This window comes from Seriola lalandi, unplaced genomic scaffold (genome assembly GCF_002814215.2).
Source record: "Seriola lalandi dorsalis isolate HSWRI2012SDOR001 ecotype SW California unplaced genomic scaffold, Sedor1 jcf7180002054317, whole genome shotgun sequence".
NCBI classification, from domain to species: domain Eukaryota; kingdom Metazoa; phylum Chordata; class Actinopteri; order Carangiformes; family Carangidae; genus Seriola; species Seriola lalandi.
Window position 1 is genome coordinate 412,008 of NW_019524870.1, and position 12,962 is coordinate 424,969.

The window sequence follows — 12,962 nt, forward strand, 5'->3', positions numbered from 1 at the left end:
GGGGGGTGGGTGTAACCAAGAGTGTGTGACACAATTTAGTGAGGCTGCAACGTGCTCCGACCACAGGCTGTCACAGGGAGACATTGGGCTGAAGCTCTGACCATCGGTCATTATCATAAATCAATAAAGGGCTCGGGTGAGTGGCACGCACCCTCCAGTAACATCAACATCACCATGCTGATGCCGATGCTACATTCCTTCACTCATGACTCCCTATGTTGTATCATTTAAAATTTTTTGCTCGGGGCTAATGCACGCTAATGACGTGAAACAAACTGTTCAAACTGATCTTGAACCGAACGGTCTCAGTGGAAGGGACAGGAGAGAGGATTAAATTGAATGGCTCTGGATCGCCCATCCATCAATTACATGGGACCTGGCAAAATAGATTGGAAGAATATTGCCAATGGTCAGCAGTGTGGGCTTAAAATAACACACATTAGTCAAACATGTCTCAAGGACACACAATAAAATCAACTCTATGTGAAGGAGTGAATCATGAATACAGCATACTACCATCCAACAAAAAACAGTGTATATACATGTATGTTTCTCTAAATATCCGCACAGCTGGTTTACAGATTATCTTTAGTGCTATGCAGGTACAATTATGTGATTTTGTCAATGTTTTCAATGTGTATCCTCCTTTACTTAATTACTTATATCTACAGTAAGAACTAACAAGAGCTGAAACAGTCAATCTTATGGTGTCCTGTGGAGTTTTTATACAATAAAAATGATGTTTGGAGTTTCTTAAAATCCAAGCTCCTAAAATGTAAATATATGTTGGATTTCTTCAACTTATAAATTACAAAACTGAATATCTGAATATATAATAGCTGAATATTTGTGTTTTGGACTGTTGGTCAGTGTTAATTGATAATCAGGGATGTTTCAGTTACATCGTCAGCAGGATCCTGAACCCAAAAGCCACCAGGATGCTCCCCTTTCTATTGCCACTGTTATTTTAGAAAATAAAATGCTGTTGGAATAAAATACTTTTTTTGTTGTGAGGATGTGGAGACGGACAAGGAGAGGCAAAATCGGGAAAAAAAAAAAAATCTGTTATGTCTGGCTTTGAGCCAAATGTAAGTTGCCATGGAGAAAGTCCCATGGTTACGGTCTTTTAGAGATTTCATACTCTCCAAAGGTATTGTGTTACTGTGGGCTATTTTTAGGCTACAGCACTGGACGAAAGCACAAAGTCTGTCCATTTTATAGCCTTGAAAAAAAATCAATAACATGCTGTAAAATCAGGAAAATAAGTACTAAATGCAAAAAATACGGGGAGTTTGCAAATTAAGCAAATTAACAGTCAGGTCCTACACTACACTATAATCTGAAGTCAGGATCAATGGTAACACGATATAACAAAAGAAAAAGGCAAGAAATATCAGTTTCCTCATCACAACCTTCTCTATCTTCAAAATCCAGGAGTATGGTTGTTATAAAAAAAAAAAACACAAAAAATTAAACCACCCTCCTTTGATCTGCGGCAGCATTCTCCCTCATACACTGAAGTTTTTGTTGAGGCGATAGCTCTGGATGATAACTACAACACTTTGCAGGTTCAGGCAGGATCAGAAGATTAGAGATCATGTTTCTGCTGAGGTCTGGCAGCAGACAGATCAGTTCTGGACAGCTGAGCAGAGGAGGAGCAATGCTAGCTCTGCGCTAAGTAGTAGCCTGCTATTCACAGGAGAGCTGTGCTGAGCTCATGTAAGTCAGTTTCTCCCACAACAATACTTTAGTTATTACTGAACAATTTATTGCCTCAAGACATAAGTCAGCCGCCAGGAAACAATACAAAATAATAAAATGTGGCTCTTTATCCTTTATAGACATATTCATTTAGCTCCTGCCCAATCAAGCCCCCCGTGGCTGTGCTGTGAAAGCTTACTACCCGACATATCACTCGCCACGTCTGATAAACCTACTGCTACATGGAGACTAGGTAAAGCTTAGGAAAGCAATTAAGGCTGCGGCTCAAAATACACAGGGGGGAGTCTCTCTTCTCGTCATTGTTGCTCCTCTGACAAGCGGCGACAGTTACTCTGATGTGGATGGCTGAGCTTGAATTTATGAAATATTCATTTTAACACAGAGGGAAGGTGTGTGGGGGGTGGTCTATGTATAATTTATAGCATCTGTATTTATGTTGGACTATGTGCTTTTTTTGGGCTATTCCTCCAGTTTCCATTTTCTTAAAGTGGTGATGATTGAAGTGGTCTGTCTGAGGTGGAAATTTCAGTGTTGTTGATGCACGGTTGCACACAGGAATACGTATAGCAATCACTGGTAATGCACCCAGACCTAATTGTGATAAATTTGAGGCCGGGTGGATTGAGTGGATGTGGCACAACGAGACCAGAGAGATGAGGTGAGTGTGAGGACGTGGAGAAATGATTGAAGGATGGAGAGAGAACGGCAGGATTAAATGGAGCTGCGTAGGAGCCCCTCCTCCAATCCACATCCCTTTTCCCCAGCTACACCCCCTCCTCAAAGGAGGATAGGTTATGGTAATTTTAAAGGGGTAAAATAAGGGCACAGCCACAAAAAAAACACAATGTTCTCCCAATTTGGACAAGCAGTGGCACCATGAGGCACCACTCACCCCGTCCCGTTAGTTCACAGATTGTGTTATTTTAGTCGTTTGATGGGGCAAACTAAGTGGTATTATTATAAATCCATGAGGCAGACGGAGGGACAAGGAGTGTGTCTGTACACTGACAGTCCTGGCACCGTGGTCCCGACTGGCATAAGGCAGTGTGGTGTGCCAGGTGCTGATAAGGGGATTGCTTGGCACAGCAGATCAGACTCAGGCTGGGATGTTTGTTCGAGTAACAGCAGGATAGATACAGGAGTCAATTCTGCTGCTACACCACTATTTGATTTTGTGTGTCCGTGAGCGCATGTAGCGTGCACGTGCCTATGTGTGAGAAGCGCATACTGCATTACCTGGACTTAACACTGACAGAGGGCAAGATTAAATATGCCTGCTCCGACACCTGCGCCGGGGCTGTTATGTTTGTTTTGGTGGAAAAGCTGCTGCACCTCTGGGCTTCCCCTTCATTATCAAAGCCTGCTTATCCTGGGAGATACCAGATAGGATTCTCCTGAGGGAAAGGTGGAAGGAACACCCGTCTGGCGTGTCTGTAGGAAGAGCCCGCAAAGGGTCATGCAGATCAATACAAAGGTCAACCAATCAATCAGCTACAGAAGTCAATTTGGCTGGAAAAAAACCCTTTCATGTCCGAGGGCTTGGAGATACCCCTCGAGAAGGACATGAAACGTGGTGTGGAGGAATCTGCCCACATGACTCTAATGTAGTAACAGTTTGGGGAAAACGTATATGTGTTGATCACATGGCTCCCAGGTGTAGGATCTAGGGCTTCACGTGCCTTGAAGATGTGCACACTCTCTCTACACAAACGCACCAACACAGTGTTGACAGACTGACATTGTTGCTGCCTCGAAGCATCCAGGCGATTTGCATAGCGTGTCCTTAATTTGACAGCCAGCGAGAGCGGCACACAGCGTTTTATAAACCGATCTCTCCATCTATCAAAGTCATAAAGTTTTGCTCTGCACGTTGCTCCCGACACATGTCAGCGAATGCAACATAATTGCACCAAGATACTGGCATCCTCGCCTGAAGGTGTCATCCAATGTGTGATGGGCTTACCAACGGCTGAATACAGAGGCAGATACACAGTGATCAATGTTCAGCGGCCCATTTAAAACATGTCCAGCTGAAGGAAAAACTGATATACTGGTCACCGGGCAACAAGATAAATACAACTTCCAGTATGATTCATATTAGGGCTGAATTAATTATTGTTATTTTCTTTTATCTTGTTGATTCTTGTTTTGATTAACTGTTTAGTCTGTAAAATAAAAACTTAAATAAAAAAAAACATAATCAATGTACAATGACAACAGAGTGAAAACACAGAAGAAAATCCCCATATCAATAATCCTTTATCCTTTATAGGACACAGGAAAGCTGTAAAATGGTTGCATACCCAACTGAACCATGCAATGAAGTGAATAGTAAGTGTTTGCTCCTCTTGGGATGTTTCTTGACATGTTGAAGTGTCTTTGAACAAGACACTGAACCCCAAAATGTTCCTTATGTGTATATGTAGGAAAAGAATGTAAGCCAAACTCTACATCCATATGGGCCGCATGGGTTATCTAGGCAGAGCTAACTCACTAGTTCCATTACCATGTAATGCATTAAAAAACATTACCCAGCTATTTATTCCTGTTATTTTCACAGCCCACAGACGCCAGAGAGGGACAAAGGGTTAAATCAGCATTAATGACCAACCGAAAACTAATTTGGCCTAATGATGATTTAAGGACAAATCTGCAATTGTTTTTTAGATACAAGCATCTATGCTTCCGCCCAAATCTCTGAAATATCTCAAGTTATAAATCTGAGATCCACTCATCCCGTCTCATAACTTTTACAAGAGCTGTGTGGGTGAAAACTCAGACAGAGAATGAGAAGAGGCAGAGACCGTCTCCCAGAGAGACAATGAATAACGCTAATAATACAAGATTATAGCAGCTACAAAAATACCCCAGTGCTTGTGTAACTTGTATGAAAATTTGAATAGTCAGAGTTTTTCTAGTCTCTGAGGTTATTCAGATGCAGAACAAGGGCTGGTGAATTGCAATGAGAACACGACTGGGGCCATGACACTACAACACCCTCATGATCTTGTTTCATGGCCCTAATCAGATAATAGTTGTTGATGACTGGCAATCAGTGGTATTCACAATGACAGATGTTTGTGAATAGAGACTCTTTCATAATCATCAGCTACTTAAAAAAAAAAGGATATTTGCCAATTCGGATCTAGATTGGATCTAGATTCAAGGCAAAATCAGGGAAATTATTATATTACTGACAACAGGGGCCTTTCAACAGATGTGCCATTTCAAAAATTATTAATTTGCTATTGGATCAGAGCAAAACTGCATCAGTAATTTACAATTTGAAGCCGGAACATCGGTACCGGAGATCTTAAGACACCCTGAGGAAGTCGGACTCTCACCTTCTGGAGGAAGAGGACGATTCTTTGGACCATTTCGACTCTCTGCTCCTCCAGGCTGAAGAGGGTACGTGGTGTGCGAATGAAGACCTTGGTTTTGCCGTAAGCCACGTCATGGTCAAATCCACAGCCCTGCATGAGCCTCTTCACTGCATCTTTGTCTGATGGCAAGTCATGGTTTGGCCACGTAAACTCAGAGATCATCTTGTACCTGGAGGAAGGACAAAGTGGTCGTATGAGAAAATGCAAAAGTGTAAAGCTAAACAAAATGTAAAATGGTCAATTAAAATCTAGATTAATGCAGGAAGGAGCATCAAGTAAGATCTGGATATCTGAACTGTATATACAGAAACAGCAACTTCCTTCACACAGCAAAATTGTTAAACAGCCTCTCAATATATTTTGAATCAACCTCGTCGTTATATGAATGACTATCAGCCAAACAAATAAGTATTTTTCATCCATGCTAGCAGTGTTGTTGTTAGATGGCTTGGCAAATTCGATACGGAGAATCGCGTTCCTGCCAGGATGAATTCTATTACCTTTGGTGAGCCTTAATTTGCTACACCCATCATAAGGTCAAAATTTCTATTTTGGTTTAAATAACTGCAGTCTGATGTAATGTCGTTCCCCTCAGCCTCAGTTAATCTTTGTGCTAATTAGCATATTTTAGCATGCTAATTTATGATGCTAAACTGAGATGGTGAACAGGAAACATTGTATCTGCTAAACGTCAACATGTTAGTATTGTGAATTTTAGAATTGTAGTATTCTGACCTGATTCTGACGTTAGCATTTCGCTCAGCCAAGCACAGCCTCACACAGCTGCTAACATGGCTGTAGACTATTCGTCTCGATTTTACTCAAGTTTTATTGCTTTTCATTATTAGTTCAATACAAAATGAAGGGAGGAAGAAATCATATAACTCTTGATTCAGACTCATTTCTTAGATTTATTGTAATTGAATCATTTGTGTGTGCCCTGCGTGCTTGTTTAAAACTCATTTCTTTGGTCAGGGAAAAACATGCATCTCTTTCTTCAGGCCATATTATATCTGAAGAAGGAAAAAAAGTGGAGCTCGGAAGACTGTATAGTGCTGTATAAATCTTAATAAGTAAGTGTGGGACTTAGCCCCTGGCATGGTGCCATGGAAATTATATCATTTAGTACATGGACAAAGGAATTAATTATCACAACCCAGCGCAGGGGGTAAGTGGTCAAATCGCACTCTTGAAGTCTTTCCAGCGCTATAGTAAGGAACCTTAAAGGCAAGTTTTAAAAGGCCTTAATTTCTTTTCTCAACCATCAACTTTATGGCTTTTTAAAGGCCTTTGAAAACTCTTAGAAGAGTCATAGAACCGAGACTAAATTCAATCATAAACTGATGAATTTAAACTTTATGTTCAGCTTGATGGATGGTCACCAGAGTCGAGTTTGTCCTGACAGCTCAGGCTGCTGTCGCACTAAAACTCCCTCCAGTGCTGATCTGCAAGTCAACAAAAATAAGGCTCTTGAGATTTGAGTGGGTTGATTTGAGACTGAGAAACACACCACTGGAGGGGGAAAGGATATCGCTGATAGAGAATAATGCATTTTCAAACAGTTGACAGTTTAATGACCATGAATTGCATTTATATATATATTGTATGTTTCCATGTGTATATTTATATATTTATTAGTGTGTATAAAATAAGGCTGCAACTAACTATTATTTTTCTCATTGATAAATCTGCTGATTATTCAAGAAAAGTTGACAAGAGGGCAACCGGAACTTGGTTGTAGACACTACCTCTGATCCAAGAGGCTTCTTTAGTTCTGTTCTTTTCTCATTTATTTATTTTATAAAACATCAGAAAATATGGAAAATGCTCAACATAATATACTTGAGGGCTAGGTGTTGTTATTAAATGCCCATTAAAGAGTCCAAAACTCGAAAACATTCAATATATTATAATTTGAAACCATGAAAAACAAGGAATTTTCACATGAGAAGCTCCATCTATTAAATGTTTGGCATTTTTTCTAGAGGAATGGCTTAAACAATGAATTGCTTTTTGAAATAGCTGGTGACTAATAATCTATTAATTGACTAATCACTGCAGCTGTAGTTTTAAGAACCTTTTTCACTATAGAGAAACTACTTTCACTCATCAACTTGGATGATAATGGAGATTATAAGGTGATTCCGAGACAGCAGTGACTCTCTCTGTCCTCCAAAGATCCCAGTGTTCATCGACAGACGGCATCCTGTATCATTTCACAGCCGACCAACTGGCAACGCTGTGATGTAATGCTGAGTCCAAAGACATCAGTGAGGGGGACTGGAGTGACAGAGTTGGATGACTTGTTATGCAAAAGACTCATTACCTAATCCTCCATCCACTGCGATGGTTTCTAAGGGCAGTGGGCAAATGTGACAGCTGGGGAACAAGGGCAAGGCTACAACAAGTGTTTGTGTACTATTTGGGAGTGTTTAGAGCGATGAAAGTGTGTGTATGTGTGCGCTGATGTTTCCGTGTCAATATTATTTTGCTCTTTGGGTCAAACTGTGAAGAGATATTTGATGACTTAGAGGCTTGTAGCAAAAAATACCCTAAATCGGAGCCAGCCTGTCAGGCTTAGGATCTAATCTGTTACACAATGAGAATAACACATGTGCTAGTGCTGTATGTGAGTGAAGCTTTCTGGGTCTTTTCAGATGTGACAAACTTGAAGTAGTGACATCACTGCTGCTGCATCGCTCCCACTCGTTCTCCCAAGGAAACATGAGGTGACTTCAGGATGCAGTTCTGTCCACTGCTATTCTCTGAAGTCCAGCTATGATCTGACTGACATCAGCCCCGACTGTCTCTTATGTCTCTTTAAATAACTGTATTTTCTTTGACTTGCCTCTTTGTAGGGTTAGGATTATGAAAAGTGTTACACGTTCAATATTTGATGCTATATTTATCGTTTGTTTTTCATGCATGTGAAGAAGCACCATGTCCATGAAATGTGCTATACAAATAAACTGTGTATTAAAGTTTATACATTACAAGATACTTCTATGATTTGTGGAGTTGTTTATAGTTGTTATTAATATTTTATTCCTGACTGAATTATACGTAAATATAAAGCACAGTGAGCTGGAGAAGAGTCTGAAACTCACCATGTGTGCTTCCTGAAAGTTAGTAGTCTTTAATAACAGAATTTAAGGGAACCTTATCAAAATGTTTATTGAAATTATGTGTTTATGTAAATAAACAAATATTGGCTGATATTATCAGTATTTGTCTAGAAAAATTGAGTACTGAGTACTCTGCTTGCACGCTAATTAATGCTAATTGGCATGTAAACAGACTTGTACTGTCGGGTGTTTGAGCATCTGCAATGAATAAAACATGAGTTATTAACTCAGGTCATCCACTGGTAGTTGTTTGCTACATTACCGCATTACAACAGCGCAGTTTTCCAGCATATTAAAATGTTTTACATCAACATCTCACTCCAGTAATTACAAACCAATCTGAGTGTTCTAATGCTGCTTTTAAATCAAGGTCAGAGGACAAAACTATTATGCTTGTAGGAAACTAACAAAACTACTGTGGATACAATTTGATGGTACAGGGGTTATACTGTAATGGCTGCTGGAGATGCAACTGATTAGCTGCGAGATTAGATTAGATGCAAACTGATTAGAGCTACACAACACACATCCACACCCCACAGTTAGGGCTTGTCATGTAGGATCCTTGACAGCTGACTGACTGACGCCCAGCTTCAGGGAGGAGGTGTTATTCAGTCACTTCTACCAAAACCTTAAAGCCAGTCCAACCTTCAAATCACAACCCTGCTTCAGCGACGCTCAGTCTACATCAAGACCTTTATCCCTTTATTTTTCCTTATTCTTTCCCCTATCGCTTTAACTATTCCTTCAAGGGCCTTTCTGCCCAGGCTAAGCAGTGAAATACTGTACACATGGACAACAGGAAGTAGGCAGGACCCATACAACTTCACTTCTCTACAGATATGACACAAAACAGCAATTACTTCATTTAAAAAATGTTTTTCTTTTTTTTTTTTGTCTCAATTCAAGAGGAAAAAAAGAGAAGAGAAGATCCCCCGTCCACTGAACAGTCACAGTTCATCTGGAGCATCTGAACAGCCTGGCCAGCCAGCCTCTCCTCCTCTTGGGCGTCTTGTCCATCATCTCCTTCACTCGGCTCTCCAGGTCGTCCAACTTTGAGGCCATGTCGGCCTCCCATTCTCGCTCCACCTGCTGTCTCTCCGTGAGGGACTCCTGGAGCCTCTCCATTTCCTTCTGCAGAGAAGCCATCACCTCTTGCCGCTGCTCCAGGTTAATCCTCACCTTCTCTTCAAGTGACTTACGGACTGCTGTGACTTCGGCATTCACCTTTTTTAACTGCTCTATCTGAGCAACATGGGAGGCCACCTGCTGTAGGTCTTTCTCCAGCTGCCCAACTTTGGATTGTGCCTCCACCAGAGCCACGTTCTTTTTTTGAAGCTCAGCCCTCAGCTCCAGGGCCACTGTGTTATTCTTCAGTCTCAGGACCTCTGCAACTCTGAGTCGTTCTTTGAGCTGTGCGATTTCAGACTGAAGAACTTCTTTCTTCAGTACGTCAAAAGCCCGCACCTTCTCAAGCTGATCTCCGGCGGCCTCCTGAGAGTTGTCAGCCCCGGTCTGGAGTATGCTCCTGCTCTGCTCCGCAGGCTGGGTTGCCTTTGTGCCCTGACTTGAAGCACAAACGCTGGCGTTCTGTGGCCTCTGCTCAGTCATGTCCATTTTGATATCAAGACTGACCACTTCATTTTTAGATTTGAGCAGGTGATGACGTGCCTCTTCCAGCTTGATCTTTAGCTCTGTGTTGGTCTTACATGCAGCTGCTAATTTACACTTAGCCTGGTGCTGTTTGTGTTGGGAATGCAGACGCTGATCTTTAAGGCGAGCATTTTCTCTCATGACCTTCTGTAATTTGTCCTCCTGAACAATGCTGTTGCTCGTTGTGGCCAAAGGTTCCTGCATTTGCTGACCCTGCAAATTTTTTCCCTTTCCCCTTCTTCCCTTTTTTGTTTTTTGCCGTTTCCTGTTTCGCCGTGTATTCATCATTGTGCTGAAATACTGACTGAAGAGACAGAAGTGTGCACCACTGGTGGGGCTCAATATTCCATCTGAGAACTGTTGTCTTTGTTGTTGTTTTATTTTTTTGTAATTCCCTTTTTATTGCTTTTCAAAAAAAACGGAACAAAGAAATAAATAGAAGAGGTAACTATAACAACATAACAATAATAAGAACAATAAAATTATGAACACCAAAACAAAGAAAAACATATATAAATAAATAAATAACCACCATTACTGCAGCATAAGAGGTAAATATAATTATCACTGCTATATCAAAATGGCAGTAACAATTAGTACTGGCCAGGGCCAGTGTAGCTAAGCACATGTTTGTTTATTTTTAAATAAAACCACAGTTGAACAGTAAATAAAAAAAGGATCATGTTTCTTTGTATATATTAAATTATCTATATGAAGATCGACCCTTTCAGATAAGAATACAAAAGAGTTGGCTTTGACAAATGTTTGTGCCTCATGTATAATCATTGCGTTTCTATATTTTCTATATTTTAGGCTTAAGAATTCTTGATTACATTATATTAATTCACATTACATGTGATCAATGCCAAATATTCCTATGTAAAAATAAAGTTTTGGAGGTTCATTTAAGTTGCAGAAGCAGGGAGGTTGTGAGATTTACATATGAGGAAGTAAAAAATCCTTTAAATTTAAAACTGTATGTTACCTGCTCAGTACTCAGTAGAGTAAAGACACATGAGGAAGGGGAGCTCCATTATTTACCATACTGACCTTTCATTGTAAACCTACACAGCATAGTTTGTCTGTATTGTTTATTCAAACCAACAGCAACAACTCTATTCATCTATTGAGAAAACTTTTGTCACAACAAGCTGAACCACAATTAAAATAAATGAATAAATGATATTAAAAAGAATATTGTACTTTATAAATTGCAAATGCATGCAAAATTATGTACATAAAATAATCACATTCATGTTTAATGCAAATAACTGTGTTCCACTATTATGTATTACATTAGATAAACAGCTCCTCATATTAGTAAAAAACCCCATGTTGTTATAATTTGCTTGGATTCATTAATTTGGAAAACAAAATGTCCTAAAATTATATCACTATGAATAATAAATTGTGTCTCTTTTCATGTACATGTTTGCAATACTTCACTGTCTGTAGGTCTGTGGTTGAATCTGTGTGTTGTCAGTACTTATGTAGAATGACACGGCCATTTATTTGCTGCATTGGTTATTAAAGCCGTCTGCCATCTGGCAAGAGAAAGAATGGGAAGAGGCGTCGGCCACTAAATTGTGGAGCAGAGGTAGATCTTCTATTTCAAGCAGAAAATACGGACCTGAAGTGGCTCAGCATGAGTGGAGCGAGATATGGAAGGAAGGAAGGAAGGAAGGAAGGAAGGAATAAAGGAGGGAGGATAGCAGGGGAACAGGAAATGAGAGTGAGAGAAGAGGAATGAGAAAGGGGGAGAAGGGTGAAGGAGGAGGGGGAGAAGAAGTTTCTAGACAGCGAGGAAGAGGAAAATGAAGAAAAAGTTTTATATAATGCATTTAAAGGAATTAATAGCTGGAAGTTTGTCTCAGCTCTTGGGGGGGGGGGCTTTAATAACTAAATGATGCTATCTGGGAGAAGTTTGTGGACTAAAGGTAAAACACAATCAGAGACATAAGACTGAGAAAGATAAGAGATGTATAGACAAGCAACAGCACTTAAAACTCTAATCAGAGACCTGAGAGGTGTGATACGAAGAGGCAACAGAGAGAGAAAAACACTGACATATGGGAGGGAGAAAGGAAAAGGAGGATGGTGTAGAAAGAGAGGAAAGAGGGAAGAGTAAAGGGGAGTGGAGGAAATGGTTGACGTGGTGAGGGGAAAGAGAGATGAAGATTTGAAGGTGGTGTATTGAAAGGATGAAGAAGAAAGAGTGAAGGGAGGGTTGAGGTGGAAAGAAAAAAAAACAGACAGGAAAATTAAAGCTGAAGAAAAGAAGAGGCCTTAAGAGCAGCGAGAGAGGGATGAAAACAAATTGAATGGTCTAGAGAGAGAGGTGCAGGAAATAAGAGTAATCGACAGCCGAGTGAAAATGCTTGATGTTTATTAAGTCTTGGATAAATGAGATATTGCAGCATCAGGTTGGACAATAAAGCTTAACATAAAAAATAAAGAGACGGTTTCTCTAAAGGATTAACAGCACTCTGAAGTCATTTACGATCACTCCCTGAAGACTTCATTATTCCAATTAATGGGCCCCTCCGCTACTTGAACTGACCGTCAAAATTAGTGGCAAGGAACCTTTAAGTGAAATGGATGAACTGCCGCAGCTTCACCGGCTAATTGGTAGCCACAATAAAGAGATTCAGCAGAAGAAGAGGAGGAAAAATGAGGCTGTAAGAAAAATGCAGCGCCGACTGTCTAGATGTCTAATCTGAGATGCACTAACGGTATTTCTTACTATCCTGACTTGGGTTAGGACGTGTTGGAGTGTGTCACCATATCTATGGGTGGGACTGAAACGATTTCTTTGTGGTAAACATCCGGATCTGTTTGGGCTTTAAATTTTTTCATGTAATTAGAGCTGAACTAATTTATGTATTTGGCAACTATTTTGTTAATGGATGAATCACTGTAGATCTGATTTTAACTTCTCAAATGCGAGGCTTTGCTGATTTTCGCTGTCATACTGTATATCAAAGAAAAATTAACATCCTTGGGTTTTGGACTGATGTACCAGATACAGAGAATCTGAATATCTTGTTTGTTGTTTGTTAGACAGTTACAGTGGAGCGAG

At 40.2% G+C, this 12,962-nt stretch overlaps 2 protein-coding genes across 2 annotated transcripts in view; both read right to left on the reverse strand.

The window, feature by feature from the left end:
* myo1d (myosin 1D) overlaps positions 1-12,962 on the reverse strand; it is a 104,106-nt gene that overhangs the window by 44,983 nt on the left and 46,161 nt on the right. Inside the window, exon 16 of the mRNA XM_023406810.2 lies at positions 5,067-5,274. Coding sequence (XP_023262578.1) covers positions 5,067-5,274 — 208 coding nt within the window. The remainder of the gene's footprint in view (positions 1-5,066; positions 5,275-12,962) is intronic.
* On the reverse strand, positions 8,941-10,272 carry LOC147819098 (uncharacterized). Its single transcript, XM_087174109.1, has one exon. It carries the CDS (start codon positions 10,169-10,171, stop codon positions 9,188-9,190), a length of 984 nt encoding a protein of 327 aa, XP_087030235.1. The 5' UTR covers positions 10,172-10,272; the 3' UTR covers positions 8,941-9,187.